This window comes from Electrona antarctica (assembly GCF_951216825.1).
Source record: "Electrona antarctica genome assembly, chromosome: 10".
Taxonomy (NCBI): domain Eukaryota; kingdom Metazoa; phylum Chordata; class Actinopteri; order Myctophiformes; family Myctophidae; genus Electrona; species Electrona antarctica.
The window spans coordinates 21863684-21890815 of NC_136791.1; the positions used below are offsets into that span (position 1 = coordinate 21863684).

General features: G+C 45.0%; 1 protein-coding gene across 5 annotated transcripts; it reads right to left on the reverse strand.

Moving 5' to 3' along the window:
• slf2 (SMC5-SMC6 complex localization factor 2) lies at positions 1 to 22377 on the reverse strand. 5 transcript variants are annotated; one of them, XM_079513192.1, is made up of 22 exons: positions 22308 to 22377; positions 22107 to 22167; positions 18964 to 19138; positions 16921 to 17079; positions 15181 to 16359; positions 14654 to 14708; positions 12245 to 14127; positions 11951 to 12027; positions 11582 to 11683; positions 11084 to 11251; positions 10239 to 10341; positions 9880 to 9967; positions 9587 to 9728; positions 9246 to 9333; positions 8024 to 8200; positions 7195 to 7289; positions 6516 to 6603; positions 5734 to 5850; positions 4155 to 4232; positions 3468 to 3554; positions 2489 to 2557; positions 1 to 990 (listed from the first exon to the last, which is right to left on the reverse strand). In XM_079513192.1, exons 3-22 carry the CDS (start codon positions 19072 to 19074, stop codon positions 793 to 795), a joined length of 5064 nt encoding a protein of 1687 aa, XP_079369318.1. In that variant the 5' UTR covers positions 19075 to 19138; positions 22107 to 22167; positions 22308 to 22377; the 3' UTR covers positions 1 to 792. The 5 variants fall into 5 exon arrangements, with proteins under 5 accessions (XP_079369318.1, XP_079369321.1, XP_079369317.1 ...); XM_079513195.1 differs by having other exon boundaries at positions 16168 to 16359; positions 22107 to 22355; XM_079513191.1 differs by having other exon boundaries at positions 18964 to 19135; positions 22107 to 22354.
• Positions 22378 to 27132: the final 4755 nt, after the last annotated feature.

Below are 27132 nucleotides of genomic sequence, written 5' to 3' on the forward strand. Positions count from 1 at the left end.
TTAGAAGGCCATTTTCAAAACCATTTTAATAGAATGATCGAAACTCCAACAGAGCAATTAGAAAACAAAACAAAGACATACAGTGTTTCAATAAATTACACAACTTAACAAAAGATTTAAAGGCAGTGAAATGAACACAATGGCACAGAAGAACAAATTTAAACAAATTAAACCTTTGGTCAGCAATATTGCACCTAATTAATACAAGTAATAAATCAATAATCTGATAACAATCATATCCCCGTTCGCGACCTAGCTCCCCCCCAGGTAGGAGGGGCTGGAAGGAGCGCCGCGGCTTGTGATTGGGTGAGACGGGGCCCATCAGTGAGGTAGGGAGAGCTCCGCTGTGTTCATTGTAGGGTGGTAAGACGAGGATTTACTAATCTCTGCCTAATGGGTAGTAACTCGAAACGGGCTGAATCGGCTCAAGCGAACTTGAGCCACGAGAGACACCCGAGCTCGCTAAAGCGAGCGAGTTGCCGTGTCGAACGTTGCGATAGACCCCGCCCCTCCCTGTTTAAATCTATAGGGTGAAAGTCCCTCCCACCCGGTGAGGGAAAACTAGAGCCATATATAGTAAGGCAGAGTTACGACAACTCCGTTAACTTCATGGGGCCAGGCTCTTCTACATAGACTTTTTTTATTGAAAAAGGGACAACTGAAAGTTTATGGAATGCATTGGAGTCTATGGGCCCGCACGAGTACATGAACCACATGACCAGGCTGTTTTCCCCTCAATGTCGCAACTCTGTCTTAATCTATGGCTCTGGGAAAATGTAGTTTGCATCCCATTCAGCCCTGCTGTCCAGCCCTTTCCTTCTCCTCCTCCTCCTCCTCCTCCTCCTCCATCTCCTCCTCCTCCACCACCACATCTTCCTCCATCATCTCCTCCTGCTCCACCTCCTCCTCTGGGATGGGGGGCTCCTCCTCCCCCTCGGCACTGCTCTGACTGCCCATCCTCACAGGCTTCCAGTAGTCGTACAGCTGACCCTGGAGGAGGACAAAACACATGATAAACCAGCTGCAGTGGTGATATCATGACTCCGTCATTATATCCGTTTTTTTACTTCCATAAAAGTTAAATAAGTAAGGGATAATATCTGGCTAGGTGGTCATTGTCGGGAGAATTATATCCCGACAATGACCACCTAGCCAGATATTATCCCACTTATTACATGGCTAACTAACAAATTATAACCCAAAACACAAAACACAACAAAAAAAGTATTTCATAAGTTTGCGCTGGCTGCGTCTGCCCAGCTGCAGGACTGGAGCACTGTCGGAAAACAAGGAAGTGAGTTGATCAAATGGAATCCATTTTCGGGTACTGGTTCATCTATTTTTCGCTCAAATGTTTTCAAAAACATTTTTGAGAGCAATGTTTAGAGGTAAATGACATTGTGTGTCACAGTGTGTGTCATGTTTACATGGCTGTCATGTTGGAAACAGCAGTAAATCCAGCGGGACGCAGCCTTGTAATGAATAAAAACAGGTCCTTCAGCACACCTGCACATACGCCGAGTAGGGCTGTCACGATTAGAAATGTTAAGCTTGGACAATTAATTGTCGCGATTAACGATGTGTTTGTGTCGTGTTCGCATTCAACAAATGGTACAATTTGTATTTGCTTGTCTTTTAGGCTTCCTAATCACAAATTGCACAGGCAGATATGACAAATAACTTAATTTTACAAATAAATCACTGACACTTATAATCATTCTTTAATCTTTACATTTGTTTCTTTCCAAAATATTTACAGAAATAGCTGATCACTAGATCAGCTATGTTTTCGCTATATTTGAAAAAAATTGAAAATGTATGGACATTTTTCCACATGGAAACGATTGACGATAATGCAAAAAAAATGCGATTATCTCAAATAATTGCGATTAGGCGATTGTATATCGTTGCTGTCGGGAGGAAACCGCCTAACTCAATTTTTTTGCATGAATCAGTGAACACCCTTTACATCTCTGTGTTGTTTCAAAAATATTGAACCAATGGAAAGTAGTAAAAAACGCTCTTAACTCCATTGGACCCTCAAAAGGTCTACTAAAGTAGCTATAACTTCCCCTCTCATGCAAGTAATTGACAATATATACAGTCACAACACCAACTTTGATGAGGCAGTATTGCATTGTTTTCGAAATATAAGGTTTTCTTAATTTTCTGAAAAATGTACATTGGAGTTTCTTCCCGACAGCAGAGATATGTAATAATTGTGACAGGCCTAACGTGAAGAACAGGTGCGTAGGAGCTGACAGTCAAAAGGGAATCACACACACTTCACTTCACTGAGATGACGGTCAGTCAGTGCGACCAAAACATATTCTCAAACACTGTGGCTGTGAGTAAAGACAGTGTGTGGGGTGTGTAACGTACTTCTCCCATGTTTTAGAATCTACTTTCAGGCCAAGATTCATGAATCCTTAATTGCGGCTTAAAGGACACCAGTTCGTTGTGACTGACCGGCAGCATCAAGACTTACATTCAGAGGTCTGGTCCTCAGAAGCAGCATCTGCCAGCGGGTGTAGATCCTCGCCACCAGATCCTTCACCTGGAAGAAGGAGAGGAGATGAAAACAATGGCATGTACCTCCCAGACGGGCCTGGGCCGTGGCTCAGCGGTCCAGGCACCTTGGCTGGTAATCCAGTCTGGCAGTGTGCCGCGGGTTCGACTCCTGATCCCGACGGCCTTCACTGCAGGTCAACCCCCCCATCTCTCTCCCCATTTCCTGTCAGCCTACTGTCTATCCCTCCATAAAAAAATATAAAATAAAGGCGAAAGCCAAAAAAGACGTGATGGTCACATGTAGCATAGATCAGTTTTAGATCAGTGATGATCATCAACCTTGTTAAATTTCAGCGGTCCCGGTTTCAAGCCACGGACCCCATTTGATACAATAATCCTTAGTGTAATTTATAATGGTGGTGCTGGGAGAGTATTTTTTGAGGTGGTACTCATAACTCAAGTGTAAATAAACGCGGCCCGTACGCTTTTCCGACCAGTCATTGGTCCGACATGTGGAAAACGACCGGATTAAGGTTGGCGAACATGCGCTGCTCCGTGCTTGCGGTTATGGTTAGGTTAGGGTTTGAGGTAGGTTGTCGTTGTCGGACCAATGACTGGTCGGAACTTAGTACTGCACCCCTTAAGTTAGTTGAAGGCATTCTCAGGATATTCGGCTGCTGACTTGATGTTTAACATTTGATTCTGGATTACTGCCACATTGTTTTAACCAAACAAAGAGCTCCGTCTACAAAAAGGCAGACTATTCGAATTAGTTTTGGAAGTCTGTGTGCAAGTAGTCGCCATCTTAAAACAGTCATGAGAGACAGACAGATAAAAGCAGCTATCCTTACCGTGCTGCGGTAGGGACACTTCTCACTCTCTCAGATTTGAGACTTTATGACAGAGACAGACAGACAGACAGACAGACAGACAGACAGACAGACAGACAGACTTACCGTGCTGCGGTAGAGACACTTCTCACTCTCTCTGATGTGAGACTTTACGTGGAACTCCAGTTCTGAACACAGCCCAAGCAGCTGCTCCTGAGGACCACACAGCAAGGAGTCAGATATGTTCTTAAATGATTGATAATGGCTGGGTTTATCAAACGCATGTGGTGTAAGACTTGTAGTGCCGCACATGCTCAGTTGCTCCTCTAGGCCGCACACAGAAGCCTGTGAACATAGACATTTCGTGCATAGATGTGCCATGTAGGCCGCCTGGTATGGTAGGCCTCAGGTCTACCATTCTGAAATTAAATAATATTTGGACTGTTGGACAGCTGGCAGTAGGCTCTCTTTACTCTTAAAAAGAAATATATATATATATATATATATATATATATATATATATATATATATATATATAAAAAAGAGTAAAGAGAGCCTACTGTCAGCTGTCCAAATATTATTAAATTCAATTTCAGAATGGTAGACCTGAGGCCTACCATACCAGGCCTGAGGCCTACCATTGTGTGGCACATCTATGCACGAAATGTCTATGTTCACAGGCTTCTGTGTGCGGCCTAGAGGAGCAACTGAGCATGTGCGGCACTACAAGTCTTACACCACATGCGTTCGAGAAACCCAGCCAATGTCTTTTCTTTATTTTATAAATCGATCAAATCAGCATAGCCGTCGTACCTTCTGTTGTGTAGTGTAGAACTGGAGATTGGACGCTTCGTTCATCAGGGTAAGAAGGCTGTTACACAGGTAATAGCTCTGAAACGCACCATGAAAACAAAGGTTTTTAGAAACACACAAGAAATGAAATATTATAATTAAGTGATATATTTTGTTTTACCCCAGCCCCCTCCCATGTTGAAGTTGCATACAGATAACCCATTTGACCACAAATGTTAAGAATGTAATTTAGATGATAGCATATAATCTGCTGTTGGGAAGAAACCACTTAACTCCAAAATGTTCATTTTTCAGGAAATTAAAAATAAAAATAAATCAGGAAATTAAGAAAGCCTTATATTCTGAAAACAAAGCAATACTGCCCCATCAAAGTTGGTGTTGTGACTGTATATATTGTCAATTACTTCCATGAGAGGGGTGGTGGAGTTAGCTGTTTTTAGCAGACAGTTTGAGGGTCCAATAGAGTTAAGAGGTTTTGTCCGAAGCACTTTACTACTTTTCATTGGTTCAATATTTTCTAAACGGACTGGGCCGTGGCTCAACGGTCCAGGCACATTGGCTGATAAGCCAGTCTGGCAGTGTGCCGGGCATTCACTTCTAGTCATTTTTACTAGTTGATTAGTTGCCTAGTTTACTAGTCGATTAGTTGTTTAACACCTTGCTTGCCCGGACCTATTTAATCCATTTAATCCATGTGCCCATCATTTATAGCGCCCGGGCCACTTTTACCGGCGCACCGGAAGTTGGTGTGCATGTCTGTGTAGCAGCTAACAATAGCCACACCACTCTAGAGTCGATCGAAAACAACGGGAGGTAAGAATAAATCTATCGCGACTAGCGACTGGACCGCGAAGCGCCGTCTAACACAGGATCTTTTTTCAGAATTAGACGGGATGATTTAGATCGGGAGTTATGATCGTTTTAAGATTTTCGTTTTCGTCAGCTAAACAGGCAGGGAACATTTTCGATGACGTGTCACTGTTTGACACGTGATCGGATTGGGCAACAAGCGCTCCTAGGCTGTGGAGCGAAGCGATCGGTTTTGATATCATTAATCTCCGTCCTATTTATCAATCTCCGGCTTGGGCACTTGACCATGACCTTGAACTTGACGGAGATCTCCATCCGGGCCTCCATGGTGTTAATTACATATATGTAAAAAAATAAAAAATAAAAACTTTTTTTTAGTCAACTAGTACCAGCAAGGTCGACTAGTGGATTTACTATTCGACTAGTAAACTAGTCGACTAGTTGCTTAATGCCCTATATGCCGCAGGTTCGACTCCCGATCTGACATGCCTTTACTGCATGTCAGCCCCCCCCCCCCCCCCCCCACAACTTTCTATCTATCCCTCCACAAAAATAATAAAATAAAGGCGAAAACTTGCTCACTGTATACTTGCTCACTGTATACAAAAAAAATGAAGGAAAACCTCCTTAGACCGAGCCTCTATAGTTTCTTGAGGCTCTGCATTCCGTGTATCTCGCACCTGGCTTATTGTGAGTGGCTCTGGATAGGAGTGTCCGCTAAATGGCAGACATTGTAATTGTGTATTGTTAATTGCAGTAAACTCCTGACCTGCATGTCCAGCGAGTCCTGGTCGTCGTCTTGGCTCGGCCCCCTGGCGTTCTGCCGCAGGCCATGGAGGAGCGTGGACGGACGCATGTACGGCAGGTAGTCGCGCAGGGCAGACAGCTGTGGCAAGGAAGGAAGGAAGGCGGGATAAAAGGAGAGTAAAAAAAAACATCCATACAGAGCAAATGGACTGTCACTGCACTGCCCAGGATGTCAAAACATCCATACAGAGCAAATCGACTGTCACTGCACTGCCCAGGATGTCAAAACATCCATACAGAGCAAATCGACTGTCACTGCACTGCCCAGGATGTCAAAACATCCATACAGAGCAAATGGACTGTCACTGCACTGCCCAGGATGTAAAAACGCTACAAGGCGGTCACACAAAGAAACGGCGTGAACGGTCGTTCCAAGGCCGTCGCCACCAAGAATGATCATTATAACGTCAGATATATTCTTTCACACTACTAGGTGTGGTATGGACTAGTGCTGCACAATTAACCGAAACAAAAGACACCTATGGAATCTCATTTTGTGACTCTTTTTGCCACAAGAGAGACTTTAAGAGAGATTTAAGTCAAGCACTTTGATGTCTGTTTAAAGCCACAGTAGTTGCCTTGGCTCCAGGCGCCACATTTTGAATGTAGTAATGTTCAACAACAGACTAAAGACAATACATATTTTCATGAAAAAATAATGAGAATCATGTTAGAATCGTGGTCTCAATTCTTGAGACCCCCCCCCCCCCCCCACCCCCCCCCCAAGCTCTGACAATAACACACCTGGAACTCTCCAACGGCGGGCTGATACGTGCAACTTCCATCCAGGAGCGTGGAAATCATGCACATACTGAGGTGTCTGCGCAATTCTCTGCACACACACACGCACACACAGTTAGATGCAAATCAACCCACAAGACTTTAAAAAATAATAATTAAAAAAAAAGAGAAACAAAAGTATATAGTATACAGGTAGTTTCGAGGAAGCAATCTGATTGGTTGAAACAGCCTTCTAGCCGTGGTTCAAACAAGCACCACTCCACACCTAATCAAAACAAAGAATTCAGCTGCTCTGTTCTCCCAGAACGCAGTAAACTCGGTGGCTAGGCTAGCTAAATTTCTTGGGACATTTGTGGTCGTAGTGACTACATCAAAACAAAATATGTTTTTTTCAACGATTTTCTAAGTTTTAAGGGTAACTGTTGTATAATTGCAATATTACACTCGAGGGGGTGGTTTAACGTCATTAATGCACGCCTGCGCAGTTAAACCACCCCTCTTGTGTAATATTGCTTAAGTCACAAGCTCTTGTTAATACTTTTCATTGGTTCAATATTTATAAAACACTTTATTTTTTCTCGAGTAGCAAAAATATCCAATGAACATCAATGGTTATTTTTGCTACCCTTGCATGTCGAAAAAAGGGCATTCATTTATGGAGAACAAAGGGTGGGAGCCTTACTGTCCACGGTCGTGAAGAGGCAGCTTGCTGACCAGACTGCACATGTTGTGGTGGTCAGCGGTCAGGCCAACCAGAGCCGCACACATCCTGGGGAGCTGAGGGGAACACAACAACATGACAGCGTTATATTAATCCATTTAGACCCGAGGATGCATGTGTGTTACCTTAGCTTTTAACCACTTTAGCCATTATTTTAAACTTAAGCTGTTGAAAAATAGCAGATCTACATAATACATTAATATTATCTTTCTAAACCAACTTTGATGATGGAGAGGGCCACTATATTTCCATTCACTTCAGAGGGCCACATTGCATACACTGTCGGGCAGAAACGTATCTCCGTATTATATTTCTTTTTCCCGAAATGAATGCCACCTGACCCTATAGCTGTCAATGTTATTTTGCATGGCTGTGTTGTTGAACACATACACAGCCTAACGTCAGGAAAGTTACATGACCCAGGTGATGGCAATAATACTAATCACCATAGTCGTACCGTGCAACATGATAACTCCTGTCGGGTGGTCGTCAAAAGTTGATTTCTCCCTCTGTCATTTCCTCGTATTTCTAGTTTATTTAAATAATGTCATGCAAACGTGTCCAGTGCATAGCCTACTGCAGGCCTGGTTGACTAGATTTAGAAGACATTTTGATGCTCTTGCTACCGAAATGATCGATATTTATATGGAGAAATCCCGTCATTTAACATGCATCTCTATGGGGGAGAAGGACAGCTTGTCCTGTCTCCTCGCTGCTAACGTGCCTATTGGACAGGGACTGTTTGGGGAGGGACTTAGCGAAGGGCTAATTGTGACAACCCTGGACTCACCGCGGCGTCCCAGTCGCTGACGTTACTAACGACGCTCTCCAGCAGACAGTGCAGCTTCCCCAGAGGCTGCAGCACCAACTCCACGTCCAGGCTCAGTCTGCAGAGCACCGTGAGCAGCAGCAGCAGCTCCGCGTCTTCATACGCACATGGACACAGACGGGTACAGAAGTCCAGGTACTGCACACACACACACAGAGAGAGAGAGAGAGAGAGAGAGAGAGAGAGGGGGCATTTAGACCAGTGGTTCTTAAACTTTTTCATGTCAAGGACCCTCGAAATTGATCGTTATCTCACGGACCCCCATTTGAAAAGATATGCCAGGGAAGATTTTTACGGGTGGCTCTAGCGCTGATATTCTCTCAACCATTTTAACCCTCTTATGGCCAGCCTAATTAACAGTGGATTGTGCCTTCTGCCTGCACTATTCATGTTTAATTCGTCATTTTAATGCCAATAGAAAAATCTGTGATATACACACTGCATCTCATTCTCACACGGCAATCCTATAGTATTATACCCAGTCCTAATGGTGGCGGTAACGTCACCATTATGCCGATTTTGACCAAATAGAGTGAATCTGGCGATGTCACTTCCGGTTTAAGGAACAACAACATCCGGAACTAGCTTTGGACTGTGCAGCACTATCAGATGTCCGGAATGCTAAGCGATCATTGTTTATTTTAATAACTAAGTCAAATTAAGCTCTAATCAAGCCCAAAATATCGCATTTTACGCAGAGATGCATGCGCGATCACACGTGTGCGTGATCGACCGTGCACGCGCGGATTTCGGCCGGTTTTAGGTAGATTACATCGGCCGTTAGCCAAACAAGCTAAAAGTTGCTACATTTTGTTATATTAAGCTCCCGATTACAGGGGATTAAACGATTACGTCAATAACGTCAGTTAATGAATCAATAAATCCCTTATGGTCAGTGGCCATAAGGGATTTATTGATTCATTACGTCAATTACGGCACTGGTCATAAGCAGGTTAAGTTCAAGCACCCCCAGTTTGACATGCATTATGCCTCAGAGCCGGCTGGGGGGGGGGGGACCGCCTGGAACTCCCTCACCAGACCCCACCTTGAGAACCACCGATTTAGACCAGTAGTTCCCAAACATTTCGAGTCAAGACCCAAAAGGTTAGATTAGACGTTTGCCTGGCTGGGACCCAAACTAGTGAAAACAGCAGACGGTCGAGCAGAAGTGTGTTGACGTTACCTCGAGGACGTAGTTAAAGTTGTGCAGAGGGAACGCACGTGGTTCCCCACTGCTCGATGGGCTCTCACTGCCAATAGGGATGCCTTCCCTAGAGAGAGACACACACACACACACACACACACACACACACACACACACACACACACACACACACACACACACACACACACACACACACACACACACACACACACACACACACACACACACACACACACACACACACACACACACACACACACACACACACACACACACACACACAGTTTAAAACATTAGCCCACATGTGACACTATTAACCGATATTGATGTGTGAAGACTAAAGACTGTTCAGGACTCACAGAACATCTCCCTCTGTGAAGGCGGGCTGGAGGCTCTCGTTAGGATACAGGCCCACGAAGGGAACTCCCATGTTCATGAAGATCAGAGTGATCTCCGAGATGCTGGGAACCCACACTGCAAACTGCTGGCATCCATTTCTCACTACACACACCCACACACCCACCAGCAGGAAAGACAAAAAGGTTCATTATCTCTAGGGCCTTTTCCGAGCTGTACAGAGGATGGATACAGTAGATAGATGTACATTCCAGCGATGTAAATGAACAAAAAGGGGAGCGGTAAGAATGCAGACCTCTCTGATCGGCGGCGGCGATGGCGATGTCGGTGAGGGAGTTTAGGATCAGCGTGGCGGCCATTTTCTCTTTGTGCACCGACATGAGCTGAGGAGGGGAGAAAGTACATGACAATGACTACGGACTTCTCTTTGGGGTCTTGAACTAAACATGCCCAAGATTAGGTCGGAAGTTGAAATTTCAAAATTTGGAATGTCACACTCGTGTGAAGTGAGGGGCGAATCACACACACGTCACTGCTTAAAGCAAACATTCAAAGTCTATAGACGTGCCTGGCCTGCCACATAATCACACAAAGCCTCGCGTTGGAGCGGCTAGCGGTTTACCGGGGGCGCTGAGAGCACGGAGAGTACGTTACCTTGAAGAGGAACCGTGTGGCGTCGGGGGGGCAGGGATACGAGCTGTAAGCGCTGGTAGGAAGGTCAACTCTCAGGTGCTTTCTGAACTGAAAGGGTCCCGAACTATCGGAGGGAGGAAGAGAGAGCCCAATGTACAGACCATAATGCAACGGCAAAGTTCATTCGTTATAGCACATTTCAACAGAAAACATTAATATAGTAAGTATTAAAAGTGCATCTCAAAACTCAACCACATGTCCCAAGTCGGGAGAGGCGGAAACGGCTAAAAGTATGCAGGATTATATCACGGGGTGAAATCCTAAAGCATCCCGAAGCAGGAGTTGACACCAACGGTTGCCCGACTGCCCGTGGCAAGAAAAAGAAACGTTCGGGCAAGTGGAGTTTGCTTTCAGGTTGCGCCGGCGATGCCAAGTGCATTCCGTGCACGCCTTTTTACAACTAGCAGTTGCATTCGTTTCACTCCTCCATGTTTTACCTTTTTCTAGTGCTCGGATCATCCCTCTTCTTTCCTGTTCTATAGTCCTGTTGATCCTTGAAGCACCGACCGTACATTTTTAACTTCTGTACCTCCACTGAGCACAATTTTTTCGCTTAGCAGTTGCACTCATTCTAGTTTTTCAAAGTGACTGTCGCCACTCGGTATTTATCGATTGGATTTAACCGTTTTGTGGTTTAGTTTTTTTCCTACAAGCGCAAATTTCACCCATCATGGAAAATATACTTTTCGGGGCATTAGAACATGACCTGTACTTGCCCAACGGGTCAAGGGCTCCCCACCCCCCTCTGAGACCTTGGTGTCAACCCCTGCCAGAGCCTACAGTATGTATGTGTGTGTGTGTCTCACCAGAGCAGAGTTGTCTGCATGGTCCCCTGTGGTGTGGCATTGCACTGTGAGAGCTGCAGGGAGTCCTGGCTGAAGATGTGTCCGGCGCTGTCCAGGTGGAACACCTCTTCCCCTGGATGGACGTCACGCATGCTGCTGGGGGCCAGAGCGTAGCGCTGCAGGAACTCCCTGAGTGGGAACACACACCAGTAAGATACCTTAACCCACTGATGCCTGGTGCAACCTATACGTTGTTCTACCCTTGATGCCGGCGCGCTCTCTGTGTCTCATCAGCTATTGCTATACATAACTATTTAAAAAAATAATGAACCAGAATTTGAAGGTTTTCATTTGTGCTGTGCGTCTGTTCAGGGTGATCACGATCATCATTTTAGTTGATGATTAATTGTCAGAAATATTAGTCGATGATTCATTGTCAGAAATATTAGTCGATTGTCAGAATTAAATGTGACGGAAAAGAAAATTTTTCACCATAAATGAACGCTGCCATTAGCTTACCGCTGTTCAGCCGAGATGGCTTCTTCTTGCTCGTCCTCTGCCTCTTCGCTCAACAGATCCACTTTACAGTCCTCCAGCAACCTGCTCTCGTTCGCCTTCGATCTGACGGACAAACAACACACGTTAAAGCTCTACCATGGAACTTCACTTATTGCGCAAAGTGTTTATTTTCAGGTTGGAATGCAAGTCAGAACCTGCCCGAGTGGGCAGGCTCCATTATTATCAGGTTCGAATATGATTATTATATTACAATTGAAATAAAAAATTGTGATTCTTATTATCAACGATTCAAAATCGATTCACAATTTCCAAAGAAAATGTGTTTTTTTAATTTAATTTCTTGCTGGTAAAAGTTACAGTGCTTCTTACTCGATGGTGTTTGTGATATGAAGCAGTGTCTGATCCAGGGTGTTCTTGTAGTGGACCATTTTGGATGACACAAGGTGCTGAAAGAGAGAGAGAGAGACAAACGGGTCATTAGATCTGTAGACCCAGAGAGAGAGGCCACAGACCCAACATAACTTTTGGTCCCTATATACAATCAAAAATGTGACTTGCCCCCCAAGGGGGGGGGGGGGGGACGACGACGATACCCCCTCTGGAACCATCCTGGGCTCAAGGACCCCGACTTAAATTGGGAGCCACTGCACAAGTAATACTTACTGTATTGGAATGCTCAGGTTCTGGCATGGCCGTCTGCCTGGTAATGCGGTCCATGAGCTCCCGCATGGAGCGCATCTGCTCCTCCTCCTCCTCCTCCTCCTCCTCCTCACAGCTGCTGCTGGAGGAACTACTGGAGCTCTGGGACAGCTTCATGTCCAGCTCAAAGCTCATGCCCACTTCCAGATCCAGAGGGTCCTCATCCGCCTGTGTCTTTGCGGCCCTATCGGCGCACACCACCCCGGGCGTATCGGGAGAACCGTGAGGCGGCATGGCGGAGTCTCTGCATTCGGAGGCGGTGTCTTCTTTCTTCAAAACGACGCTCTGGCACAGCCGCGCTCTCTTCTTGCAAGGAGATGTGCGAAGCGGCATGGCGGAGTGGCATTTAGAGGCAGCGTCGGTATCTTCTTTCGGAGCGTCGCTCTGAAAGAGCAGCCGTGGGTTCTTCTTGCGAGGAGATGTGCGCCTTTTGTCGCTGCGCTGCCGGAGCGAGGAGGCGAAGAACGGGCCGCTTGGGAAAACGCCACCTCTTTTAAGACGCATGTTTTCCAAATCCACGCGGTCCAGTATCACCACTGCCATCCTTTGCAGTCCACACTGTGAACCGACTCTAAACGTACCGGAGTCCGCCACTCTGTCGGAATCAGACCCGCAGCTTTCTTTGTGCGTGGCGGGGGGGCCCTTTTCTCTGCCAGTGGCAGTGTTTGCTGGTTTGTGTACAGAGTCAGGAGTAAAATTAAATATGTCATATGTCATATGCCCCCCTAAAGCCTGTCTCTTGTGTTTTAATGACAGTCTTCCAACATATCCAGAGTTTGGTTTTAGCTTAGTAGACGTACGGTCTGTGCCTCGCCTCTCCTGTCCCCTTGTACTCGTCTCTCCTTTTGTGTCAGCTCGTCTCTGGTACTTGACCAGTACCTCTGTGTCATCTCTGCTCTGGTACCTGACCTGTGTCTTTGTGTCATCTCTTCTCTGGTACTTGACCTCTACCTTCGGCTTTGACTCCTTTTGGGCGACTGTACTTGCAAGAGGAGGGCACGGTGGTCCTTCGTCGTCGACCTTCCTTTTGCATTTTGCAATCCAGCTGTTCAAGCTCCCATCCTTTGGCCCGTCCGTGGACCGTTTGTCACTCTGCTTCACAGTGAAAGCCATGGGCATCACTATGGATGCGGACGGTCTGGGTGGCTGTGACAAGAACAGTTTGGTCGCGGGAGACTTGGGTGGCTGCGACAATGCCCGTGGGGTCAGGGGGAAATCCGGCATCTGCGGCAAGGACAGTTTGGTCACGGGAGACTTCGGCGGCTGTGGAAAAGCCTGCCTGGTCAGAGGGGACATGGGAGTGGGTGACAAGGACACGCTGGTAAGAGGGGACTTGGGAGTCGGCGACCAGGGCAGTCTGTTAAAAGGAGAGTTTGGTGGGTGTGGAGATGGCGGTCTGGTCACAGTAAACTTGCACGTCTGTGACAGTCTGTTCAAGGGAGGCGTGAGTTTCGGTGACACGTACTGGTGTTTGGTGAGGGGAGTCTTGGGTGGTGGCGACAGGTAGAGTCTGGCCAGAGGTGACGACGACTGTCTGGCCAGAGTCTCTGATGGGGGCGAGACCGACAACTTTGTCTGCACGAGTTTCTGCTTTAGCGCCGAGCATGGCGATCGGCCAGATGCTGGTGATGTATGGAGACGGCCATGGGCTGTCTTGGGTGACAAGACATTGCTCGGTGAAGGCTTGGGTGCCAGTGATGATGGGGAGAGGGACTGCCCAGCGCTGGTGCAGACTGGTGATCGTGCTGGTGGTACACATCTCGGGTCCTGGACGCATAACTTCTTGGCAGAGATGTCAGCGGATTCAGATTCCCTGGACCTCTTCATAGATAAAAATGTGCTTCCCCCTATAAGAGAGAAATGGACATGAGCATTCGCTTTACTTATTGCGTTTATAGCAGGCAAACTCCAATGCCAGGTAAACAATATCTGTACAGAGCCCTGTATCATATACTGTAATTGTCCTCACTAATAAAATCCCTGAATAGCCACAGATTCAAGGATTGTCTCTCACTAATACTGGAACGTATGTTCAGTAAAATGTTGGTCTGCTACTGCCATAAAAACAAAACAGATAATAATAAAACAAGCTATAATATAATTTAAACAAAATGTAATTTGATTGAAAGTGACCATTTACATGGAATTGCATCTTTCCTTTTTTTTTTACTTCCTTTTTTACTAGTTAATTGTAACTGCAATGTTGAGCACAAATAAAGAAGAATTTCACACTCTTTTACTTTGTAAATGTGTGAAGTGATCATAAGGTTTGGTTTGACTGACTGACGTCAATAGCAGTTGGATCGACCCAAATTCAGGCAGCCGAACACCCACCTCGAATAATCAAAATGCAGCGCAAAGAAAATACAATACCTGGTACGGACTCCTCGTTTGAAGCGTTGTCCTTGTGCTGTTGGGAGGCACAGTCCTGACAAATGAAGAAAGCAACTGGTTGAAACAGGGAGCCGAACAGGGAGTTGCACAACAGCACTCCCCACAAATTGGTCTAATTTATGACACATTAGAGCAGAGTATTCAGTTTAAAATCAAAGAAAACTCAACTTGACCTCACCTGCTGCCAGTGCCTTCACACAAACTAACAGAACGACAAGCACTCTCAGATTTGTGCATTACAATATGTCAAGGGCCAATAAAATTAGCCAAATGCCTGACAGGACCACCACTAACAAATGCTTTCCGATGCAAGACTCACATTTGTGACTTGCCAAGCATGCTAGGCTAGCATTCTCCATCCGTCCATCTATGGATATTGGCTCTGAATCGGAGGCCTTCCCCTTACTAAGACTAGTTGCGATTGCGATTGCCATTGACCCAACTCAGCCAAGCTCCAAATTCCAATGCGTTTCTCTTTTTACCATCACATATAAAAAGGGCTTTACCTGATGACCTACCACAGGCCAGCGTGGAAGAGGAGACAGTGAAGGTTTGCATGCAGTGGAGGACGGCGACATCATGCCTTGCCGCGTAGGTGTCAGGAAAGGACTGCGAGAGGTGGAGGGTGACAATGATGGACTGGGTCGGGTCAGGGGGTTCAGTAAAGAACTGTATGGCTTAGAAGACAGTGATGGACTGGGTCTGGTCAGGGGGTTCAGTAAAGAAGACAGTGATGGACTGGGTCTGGTCAGGGGGGACAGTAAAGGACTGTATGGCTTAGAAGACAGTGGTGAACTGGGTCTGGGGGACAGTAGAGGACTGTATGGCTTAGAAGACAGTGGTGGACTGGGTCGGGGGGACAGTAGAGGACTTCCTGGGTTAGAAGACAGTGATGGAGTGGGTCGGGGGGACAGTAAAGGACTGTATGGGTTAGAAGACAGTGATGGAGTGGGTCGGGGGGACAGTAGAGGACTTTCTGGGTTAGAAGACAGTGATGGAGTGGGTCGGGGGGACAGTAGAGAACTGTATGGCTTAGAAGACAGTGGTGGACTGGGTCGTGCGTTAGGAGACAGATAAGCACTGCATGCTGCAGAAGAGGTCTGCGACAGGGTCTTGGGGTTAGAAGTGAATGATGACGGGCTGTACCAGGCGGGGGGCAGTAAAGGGCTGCATGCTGCAGAGGACTTCGGCAGGATTTTTCGGATTGTCGGCATGGTTTTTGGGATTGTCGGCATGGTTTTTGGGGTAGCCGACATGTTTTTTTGGGTAGCCGACATGGTGTTTGTGGTAGCTGACATGGTGTTTGTGGTAGTTGTTGACATGGTTCTGGGGGTAGTCGACATGGTCTTTGGGGCAGTTGACCGTGACAGGCCGTTTCGGGTACCGCATGCCGTCGGAGATTGTGATGGGGTTTTGGGGGTAGGCAGTGGCAGCGACGAGCCGTGTCGGGTAGGCGACAGTGAAATGAGGTTCCTGTTGGGGTAAGTTATAACCTTAGAGGGTTGGCCACCCCACGGATTCCACTGTCCCCACCCCACTGGATTCACAGGGGTCCAGTTTGGGAAGGGTACGACGGTCTTTGGGCAGGGTGGTGAAGGCAGTGGGACAGCAGCCTCCTGGTTATGTGTGATGTAGTGGGATGGCAGAGGGGGTCTGTGGGACTGGACAACAGGAATGGGTTTAGCCTAACAGAGCACAGACGGACAGGGGAATCAATCACATCAAATGAGACACATGAATGAACAGGCCAAGAACACTTAGTCTTGTCGCTGTTCGAGAGAAAGAAAGGGGAAGAAACACCTGTTCCAATGTAGTTATTATTTATTCACAACCTCTTGTTAATACTTTCATTAGTTCAATATTTCTAAAAGCCAGACAGACTTAAAGTGGCAATGACATTTCTACAACTGAGCAAATAGAGCCTGCCTGCTTGCTCATGGAAGAAATTAAAAAATTCAGGTCAACATTTGTTGTCAAACCAGAAACAAAAGGATCTTGAGCAGGGAGACAAATACAACCACCGCAATAGTAAAAGTTATATATTGAATTAACATTACCATACAGATTGGACAATATAACAGTTTAGTCATAATTCAAAACAGGTTAAATAATTTAGAAGACCTAAGATCAACAGTCACCCCCCCCCCCCGAGGCAAAGTAGGCCAATCATTTAGAAAACAAGTTGAAATATGGAGACAAGGTTTCTGCCCTACACAGCAACGGATATTACAAGTGTAAACAACTACCTTGCTTGATTCCTGTGCCTGTGTCATTGCGCCACATTGCGTTCCATTGGTAACTGAAGACACCTGAGGTTTGGTCACTTCATCTGTCCTGCTGGCGGGGAACAGACAGCGCTGGCCGAAGCTATTCACTGGACTGGGGCTTCCACAAGTCTCATCCTCCTTTAAACAAAAGAAATGATCACATAGTGATATTTGTCAGGTGAAAAAAGCGCCGTCTCCATTCTGTTCTCCTCCCCCCCCATATTTAATTTAATGTGTATGATTATTGCGTGTATGTTTGTGTCACAACCTCTCGCCTCACGGCAGTTGTTTGCATGCGCTGTCTCCGTTGTGTTTCCCCCCACCCCTCCATATTAGTCTGATTATTATTTTAGTAACGTGTATGTTTGTGTGTCACAATCTCGCACCTCGCGGCTGTTTCAGCCACGTTTGGTTTGAAGTTATATATCGAGTACTTGTTATATCGATACTCTTCCTTCCCCGTCGCCCCGTGCAGTCTCCGTCGTGGCTGCCAGGGATATTTGACCCTCCCCTTTAACCTCTTCCCATTGGCCAGAAGGCAGCTTTGCCGTTGGTTGGTGTCCCATTGGCCAGAGGAGCCAATCAGATCAGTTGATCAGACAAAAGTGTCGAATTGGTGAAATGGTCGCGTACATTTCATGAGCGATGTTAGGTCAGGTTTCACCTGACAACAAAGCAAGCCATATCACACAGCGAGCCCTGCATCGACATATCTGCTTTGGTTACCAACAACAATCTGACATTGCAGATAGGACTGCGTGTAGCCGTTCTCTACCATTCTGCGAGAAATATCCTCATAAACGGCCTTGTTTCTGTACATTTCGAGAAGTTTAGAATATTGTACGGAGGCATCCTCCAGTGTGCCTCCTCCCCAAGTGACATGACAGGAGGAGCGTCATTGTCATTTCATGTTTCTATAAAACAAACGTGTGTTGCACTATTGTTTTCTCTCGTTTCTGTCCTCTCTCTTGTTTGTTTACTTAAATGAAAATAATCGCGCGTCAGTAGCGCTCGGGTCGCGCTGCAAGTGACGTTTGGACCGTTTGATATGTGACTTGGGTCACTTCATCTGGTCGTTTCATTCAGACTGAGCCGGATTTAAATCAAATTTGAAACCATCTCCATGTGACCTGTCTGCATTTAGACTTATTTAAGCAAATCGGATTTCTATCTTGAAGTGACACAGATCTGATTCAGGCTACATTCAGGCTAGATTTGGCTGCCACAGTGCCAGTGTAAATCAGGCCTTAGTCTCCCGTAGCCAGACAACTATTCCACAATCTATATGCAACATAAGAGTCTGGAACTACACCTCTCGAAATCCGAGAATGGAAGCAATCATCAGGTCTTCTTTTAAAATATTTTTACATTTTATTTTAGAATTTCCATTTCTGATAAGCAGCAAGCTAATAATATGCTTCGGTTATTTTGATTTATATATTAGTGCGCGACTGTAAAGACGAAGCGGAATCGGGGAGGAGGCGTTACATCAGCACATTTTCAGAGATTCTGTGCTCCAGACAGTATGATGGAAGCATTTCAAAATTGCAGGAAGCTACAGTCTATGAGCAGCTCAGTGGCCTTGTGGTTAGAGTGTCCGCCCTGAGACTGGGAGGTCGGGGTTCAATCCCCGGCCGGGTCATACCAAAGACTCTAAAAAATGGGACCCAGTGCCTCCCTGCTTGACACTCAGCATCAAGGGTTGGATTGGGGGTAAGTCCCTGCGACATACTAGCGTCATGTCCAGGGGGTGTACTTGTACATCAAGCTGCCTCACGCTACAGAAACAGGAGATAGGCTCCTGCCCTATGGGCCTCATGGCTCGGCAAGGCTACTTACTTACAGTCTATAAGCTTGTAGACCTGCCCTTTTCATTAAATGTTTTTTTCCTGAACTTTTTTAAGCCTTTTCATGAAATAAAAACTAAACAAGCTTTGCCACTTCGCCAAAACAAATGACTAACTGAAATTAAAAACATGAAATAAAAAATAAACAGGAGAAAATGTTAAAAGCCATAATAACCTTAGGCTGGCCCACCCTTCCGATGGGACTGAAGTAAAGTCCCGACTTGTATGGACCGGTTAACCCCTGAGATTGGGGGGAGGACGGCAGCGAACCCCTCCCGGACTCCATCGTTGTGGCTATATCCAGTTCAGCAGTCGGTTCTTATGATCCGAGAGGTCATCATAGGGACCTGCTGGAAACAGAAAGGTAGCTGGAATTGGTATCAATGTTTAGAATTCTGAAAAACTTAATAGGGACACTTCACCCTTTTTGCAAGATTTGTAACCACTTTCCTGGGGTCTTTGTGGTTTTAGATATTTTAGATTTTAGCAGTGTCCAACATGATGTCATGGACACTGGGCTCACGTCCTCTCCTGGACTACAATGCCTTGGTGCACTGCTCCTCCTTGTGGATAGGGGGGGGGGGGCTGTCTTACTGAGACAACATGTAGTCCAAGGTATATGAAATGGAGGTAAGGTCACCAACGTCATTTTCGCTATCACGCAATTCCAGACGGCAGATTCGTCACACCATGGGAGCCAAACTGCACCCGGACGTTCGGCAATGAGAGCTCAGTGACTAGCTCATGAACAAACACTGAATGACTGAGATCTTTTGTAAAGTAATCGCTTTTGGCAAATAACAGAAGACATATAACACATTAGTCTGCTGTGTTGCTTTTCGATGTTACACTGTGTAATTTTATAGAGGTATCTAGAGCAAAAAGTTTCTGAACGTGCCAAGTATCGCGAGACTGTCCACCGTTTCCTATCTGAGCCAAATCTCGTGATACCCCCGGAAGAGAAACGATACCGGCTCCTGCTGTTTAAATCCTCAAATAAAATGATGTACTGTGCACTCTGTGCAAGCGATTAGAAAACAAACTTTGATATGTATTTATGCCTGAACCGATTATATGACACAGGTCTTAATGGTTCATAATGTTTGTTATGAGCTGGTCCAGCTTGCTCCATTCATTGCTTTGTAGTTTGTATTCATGTAACTTCCGGTGCAAGATTTGGCTCCCATGAAAGTGTCATGGGACCATGACACTTCCTCCTCTCTAAGCTTCCTTGATGTAGTCCAGGAAGTAAGTGAGTCCAGTGTCCATGACATCATAGACGCTGCTAAAATCTAAAATATCTAAAACCACATATTACACACATAAAGATCCCCAGGAAAGTGTTCTAAATCCTCTAAACGTCATTAACATATATTTTTTGCAAAAAGGATGAAAAGTGTCCCTTTAACCACTTAGGCCCTGGCCGAAAGTAACTTAGACGCCATCTGCATCTACCATCTATGTCGCAACAACTAAACCTCTAATGACACAGCATCCAGGTTGCAACACCCTCCATTTGACAGTCCAGTCATCAGAAAAGTGATTGAATTATACGGCGTAAACCCAACAGTATTACAGCTGTACTGAAAGCTTGGTGCACCAATATGCACATAATGCAGAAAATAAATCATGCCTGAAGGTACAGAGTTTATTGACAGAATCTAACGTTGACCATAACAAGGTCGGCTACTTTTTGAAAGATGTTGCAAGGTTTCCATGATGACATGTCTAAAATAAGGAAGCCAGTTACATTGTGGTTACATTTTTAATGTAACCATACTGTATCTTCCTTCAGTGACCTTATCAGTCTAAAAACCAGTGTGATGATGTTCCAAACATCACTCACTCTCAGGTGAAGGCCAAAATAAAGTAATTGAAGAACAGAGCTGATTTCCCAAAAACAGCAGATCACTTTGTGATGTGTGATGTGTGAAGCTTGTAGATCAACCATTAACACTATTTTATTTTTTTGTTTTTGAAAGAAAACATATAAACGTTATTAAATGTGTCAGTGATTCTCTTGTATATTCAAGTTATTTGACATATCTGCCTTGTGCAATTTGTGATTACCAAGCCAATATGTTGCAGAGAGAAACTGCAGAGGCACTCCTATGTTCATACCTATGTTCCCCAGATTTTCAATGTAATGGGTCCTGGGACCCAGGGGTGGTCTTTTAGATGGGTCCCAGGGACATTTTATGTGTCCTACTTCAACGATGCTAAGAGTACAGTACTGAGTACACTACAGTATTGCATGATTGAGTCCTTTCTCAATTTAGTTTAATTTATTTGTGCCCCGCTTACAATAATAAACCTATCCCCACCCCGCATTAAAGGTTCTTTGTTCTCCGCCTACAATAACCCTAAAGGTAAGTGGGGAACATAGAACCTCAGGGGAACATAGGGTTGACCCATTGGGCAATAGAGGGTATGCACGCGGCATGACATCATCATCAAACGCGGAAGTTATGCAGGAATGCCTACTGAGTGGCAAACAAATCTTTCTGGCCTTGACAGCCCATGCATCCAAACAGAAAAGCCATATCTGATTGCATTAAACAACATTAAATAATGTTAAACTCACTTTGCCTGTTGCTTTGCCACTCGATGTGCCATTCACTTTAAGCATGCGCATACCCTCTATTTGGGAATAATGTCGTTCTTGCAAGTTGCTTGCAACGCGTTGTGTTGCAATGCTGCAATGTCCTTGCAATGATGGTTGTTTATCACTGCTAGAGCCGTAAACATCTTCTCTTATGGGGGTCCAAAGTGGCCAGGGGGTCCCTGACCACTTTGCACAAAGTAACCCGCCCGGGCCGAAACCGAAACCAGTACTCTCGAACTGACACGACAGGCAGTACACAAACTCAAACGGACGCATTATTATTATGTACGCTCTACAGTTTCTATTATAAAAAAGCACGATCATAACTCACATTGCCCCACTAAAAACGTGTTATGCATCAACGTTTTGATTGATTGATTGAAATATGTATTAACAGTTTGCAGAATTACAGTACATTTCAAGCACAACTCAATACAAGGACTGTTAACTGTGAGTGGACAACCCAATAAAGCATTACACTTGTTTACAAGAGGGTCCACCTTGTGACCACGTTAGCTGACGGCTCCTAGCTGCGTCCATGTGTACGTTTTATTTTTTAATAATAATGACAGCGTGTTGTCGATTAGCAAGACCCGGAAGTGCGGTTGAAAACAGGTTAGGTTAGCGTCATAGTAGCATAACAGCAGCCTAGTTCCAAACCAACAGTTACAGGACGATGCTCTAACTCCTTGTTCTGGGATGGGTTTTCCTACCTTTACGACGTCCTTCAAATCTGTGGTTCTTCTCCTTCGGAATGCGACGCGATGCACGCCGCTGAAAGTAGAAAATTATGCCACTTTACTTCGAAATAGTAGTTAAACTGCAGTTCTCCAATCTCTCTCTCGCTCTCTCTCCGTGTGTCACTGTGTAACCCATAGAGTATATATATAAGGTGTAACCTCGCCTCGCCTCACCAGGCTTTCCACCACTCCGTGTGGAATCTGTGGATCCCGCCTACCGCTGTACACAACCCAGTGTTGCCAGGCCAGGGTTTTGCGAGGGAAACAAGCAACCAGGTCTATGAAAACAAGCCCAAAAGGATTGATTGATTGATTGATTGATTGATTGATTGATTGATTGATTGATTGATTGATTGATCGATCGATCGATCGATCGATCAGCACTAGGTCGGCTCGGGCCAAATATAGGGATTGTCATAATAGACATGTCATATGTCATATAGCCCAATGTCCTAGTCGGATATCCCCATATATGGAGACTAAATATCCAATGAGCAACTACTCAGATCCAACAACATGATTGGAAGTGAGAGTCTTCGTTACAATAACATTTAATGATATACAAATATACACTTCTATGCAACAAAATACATCATCATATATGCAGTTAAAAATCACACCTGTGTGAAGTGAGGGGCGCTCTTATCATCGTACATCATCATGACGTAACATGTCGATTTGCTCAGACACATGACACATATTCTCCATTCATTGTCAATGGGAATTGAATCTTTGTCTAGGACAAAAATACAGATTTGCTCGTCCACATATGACGTAAATTCCCCATTAATTGTCAATGGGAATTGAATATTTGTGTAAGACAAAAATCTACACTAATAGCTGAATATAGGAGGGGCTAGCGCCCCTTAAAAATCACACCTGTGTGAAATGAGGGTTATTATCCCATACTGGCCAATCAGAATGCCTGTTGCCTGTGATTGGTTAATTCTTGCCAATCATAATGCCTGTTGCCTGTGATTGGTTAGCTGATTTGCTCGTTTACTATATATAAATATATATATATATATATAAATATGACCTGAATTTTCCCTTCAATGTCAATGGCGTTTAATGTTTTGATGTTTAATTTACGTCATAAAAAGCGGACGTCTGACGTCATTTCTCCCGTCACCGCCAATGGCAAAACTTGAGACATGTGGGGACAAAAGCTGTTTATAGAAGGGGCTAGCGGCCCTTAAAAACAGGTAAACGTGTACACTGTACAGTATAGAAAAATCACACCTGTGTGAACTGAGTGGTGTAAGGTCTTATATAGACTGATCAGCAGTGATCAGTCTGACGTAATGTCTGACGTAATGAAATCATAGCAACCGTGCTCATTTTTGAGTGGTGTAAACCACTCCTACAACTGGCTTTGTTAGTTTACGTGTCTGTTCGTACCAAAAAATGAGCATGGTTGGTTTACGTGTCTGTTCGTACCAAAAAATGAGCATGGTTGCTATGGTCACCCAGTTCACACGGGTGTGATTTCATTACGTCAGACATTACGTCAGACCACAGTTGATCAGTCTATATAAGACCTTACACCACTCAGTTCACACGGGTGTGATTTGTTTTGGTACGGACAGACACGGGTACATAGCTTTTTTTGGTACGAACAGACACGGGTACAAAGCCAGTTGTCTCTCTCTCTCTCTCTCTCTCTCTCTCTCTCTCATTAGCAGGCAACAGCTAGTGCATCTCTCTGTCTCTGGCACAACAGCGCCCCTACTGGTACTCATGAGTCACACTGTCACACATGAGTCACACACAAACATAGTCACAAACATAGTCACAGGTCACAGACATTGCTGTTCAAAAAAATCACACACCCGGGTGAAGTGAGGGGTGCTAATATATTAAAGTCTAACTCATGTTGATTAGGTGATGTAATACAAACGGTGACAAAACAAACATTAAATTCTCTGTATTGTTAATGGCGTTTTTAAAACAAACATTAAACCTGCCCCTCAAAAACAGGGGGGGGGGACTTTTGAATTGCAGCCGCCCGTAAATGCTCGTTTTTTGAACCCTTCGCCCTTTACCAGGCTATAGTTTAATTTAAACATGTCATGCAGATATACCTAGGTTATTTGACAATATACGTTCTACAATCTTGAAGATATTTTGAAAAAATGTGAAATATTTAAAAAATATATATTAACAACACAAATATCTCATGTGGGTCCCTGGCATAAATATTTTCAGACGGGGGTCCGCAAACAAATATATATTAATTTGGGGGTCCTTGACTTGAAGTTGTAAATGAAACACTAGTTATAACAACATTAGGAAACAAGCCCAAATACATTTCAAGCAACAGAAAAACAACCCCAAAGTCGCTTATAATAAGCGGACATGGCAACACTGACTATGACGAGAAAAATGATGCATTGTGGGACCTGGTGTCTTCTTCGCTGTAGTTTTATGACAAGTGAAAGAATCTATGGAATCCGTGTTTCTCATATTTAACATTTTCATATTCATATGCATTTAGTGGCAGCCGCCGGCCCCCATCAGTTATTTTTGTTTTATTTTGTTTTTTGTTTGTTTGTTTTGTGCCAGGGATCCCGATTCCAAATACAAACTGTGTGTTGTTGAAATGTTTACTTTTTTCCCCTTTTCCCCATTTTCTATCTATGCATGGTTGCATCGATTTTGATGATGCTATATTTAACACATTTGGCTGGGGACCCCATAGAGGGGACCCCCTGACCCTAAGGACCCCTGGGGATCCCTGGCCTGGCCTGGGCCCCACTTTGAGAACCACTGAAAGACTGCATTGTATGCTTTTATTGATTGATTGACTACTTAATTAACAGTTTGTAAACAGACAGTGGTACATCATTGTTAAACACCAAAAGTCATAGGCCTACGTCACGTGCTTGTTTCCATTGTGGTCTGGGGTATTCAATTCATCAAGACAGACATCATTCTCTTTGGCTCTAATAGTAATCTCAGCAAGGCAAATGGCTTCTTGGTTAGAGTGGGTGACAATGTTATCACACGTAAAGGTGATAACATTGTACTTACCTAGGTTCCATCCTGGAGGCTAATCTTTCCGGTGATAAAATGGCCACCAACGTAATCAAAAAAGTCAACCAAAGAACAAGATTCCTTTACAGGATCTCCTCACTGGTCAACAAAAACACCTTGAAGACCTTAACAGGAGCCCTCGCACAAGGTTTCTTTGACTATGCATGCACCTCCTGGTACCACAGCACCTCAAAGGCCCTTAAAACTAGGCTCCAGACTCCAGGCTCCTACTTGGCCTCACACCCCGAACCCACCTCACCCCTGCCCACTTTGACAGGCTGGAATGGCTTAGGGTCGACGACAGAGTACAGCATCTTGCAATGGGTCTCGTCCACAAGATTCGATACACCACCAAGATACCCATGTACCTGTCTAGATACTTCCTTAATGTTAACGAAGTCCACACCCACAACACCAGAGGGAGTGCAACGAACCATGTACAACCCAGATTCGGCACAAACAAGGGACTAAATTATTTTCGCTCCTATGCCACCAAAATGTGGAACGCCCTACCAACAGTCATTAAGACATGCGAATCCCTTGACTCCTTCAAAACCGCTCTCAAAGGGCACCTACGGATGGCTGCAATTCGAAACTGGCCCCAGTAAAATCTGAAAAACAGTTAGTGTGGGAGGAAGGGGGGTGTAATTTCTGGGATTGAATTTAGAAGATGTTCCTGGTGCTCTTATGGTGATTTTTAAGGAGGGCAAGGAGTTACGGAAGGGCATCGGCCATCCACATTTTGGTGGCACACAGCAGTAAAACGAAATTGACCCCATGTGCTGAAACTGATATCAGTGGAGCTCAGCTCCGGTGCCTGCCTGTGTGTCTCTTTCACTTGTTGAAGTAGGCTATTGGCCGGGTTAGTGTAGATCCCAGAGATCTTTTAGGTATAGGCCTATCCCTGTTTTAACATCTTGAAGACCAGGCCCAATGCAAGTTGTTTAGCTCCCTCTGGTGTTGTGTTTGTGGACGTCTTTATCATTTGGAAGTAGTTTGACAGGTAGGCATATGCCATGGGTGTCTTTGTGGTGTAGTGAGTGCAGTGGTTCTCCACCTGTGGGTCGGGACCCCCAGGCCCAGGGGGGTCCCCATGTGATTTGGGGCCTTGGGGGCATCCCCAGATGACAGTATAGTGACAATAAAAGGACTTTAACTGTTAAGGCCTTTTTAATAGGCCTACCTAAGAAAGAACAAGACCTTTACTACGTCAAAAGTAATCAACAAACTACTATAAAAATTGTCAAATTGTATAAGAAAGAAGCACAAATTGTGAAAATAGCCGATCAACAAGCTTGCATTGCGAGCTTCACCTTGAGTTACTCAACTCCTAGAATTCCAAGTGCTTGTGTCCTGATGGGGGGGTCCCCAATTCAAATATGAATATATTCGAGGGTCACAGCCTGAAAAGGTTGAGATATGAATATATTCGAGGGTCACAGCCTGAAAAGATTGAGAACCACTTGTGTAGAGTATCGGTATCTGGTCCGGTATCTGTTTTAGGTGTGTTCTAGGTGAGTGGCAAAGTAGTGACCGAACCAGTTTTGTTTTGAGAGGTCTGAAGCTTTGTTTCAATGCCTTTGACTTGAGGTGAATGCAGTCAAAACTCAAGTCAAAATGACATTGAATGAGTGCTCCTACTGTAGCTAGTGTTCTCAGTACTATAACCACCTAGGTCGGAGATGCATTGTGGGACCTGGATGTTTATCCTGTATGAGTTGTCTCCAGTCCTGATTGGATCACATCAGTCAGGGCCAAATTAGCCAAAACAATTGTCCCCGGGTCGTAGGGGTCAATGCGTCCCTGGATTACATTGACCTGAAAATGTATTTTCCGTTTACTAAAGAGCTGGAGAGAATCCCATAGCAACCCATATAACAGCAGCTATACCATAATTTCCAACGGAGCACGTTTATGTTTTCTTGGCACAAATGTACGCAGGCGTTATCAAACTGCAAGCTCA

What these genes read in the sequence shown, in the direction of transcription:
- slf2 (XM_079513192.1), bottom strand. Translation starts at nt 19,074, where the DNA reads ATGGAGTCCGGGAGGGGTTCGCTGCCGTCCTCCCCCCAATCTCAGGGG. An exon ending in AGGCACAGGAATCAAGCAAG is followed by an intron (nt 16,360 to 16,920) that starts GTAGTTGTTTAC and finishes GTGCTCTGTTAG; the next exon opens with GCTAAACCCATTCCTGTTGT. An exon ending in GCCATCTCGGCTGAACAGCG is followed by an intron (nt 11,252 to 11,581) that starts GTAAGCTAATGG and finishes GTTCCCACTCAG; the next exon opens with GGAGTTCCTGCAGCGCTACG.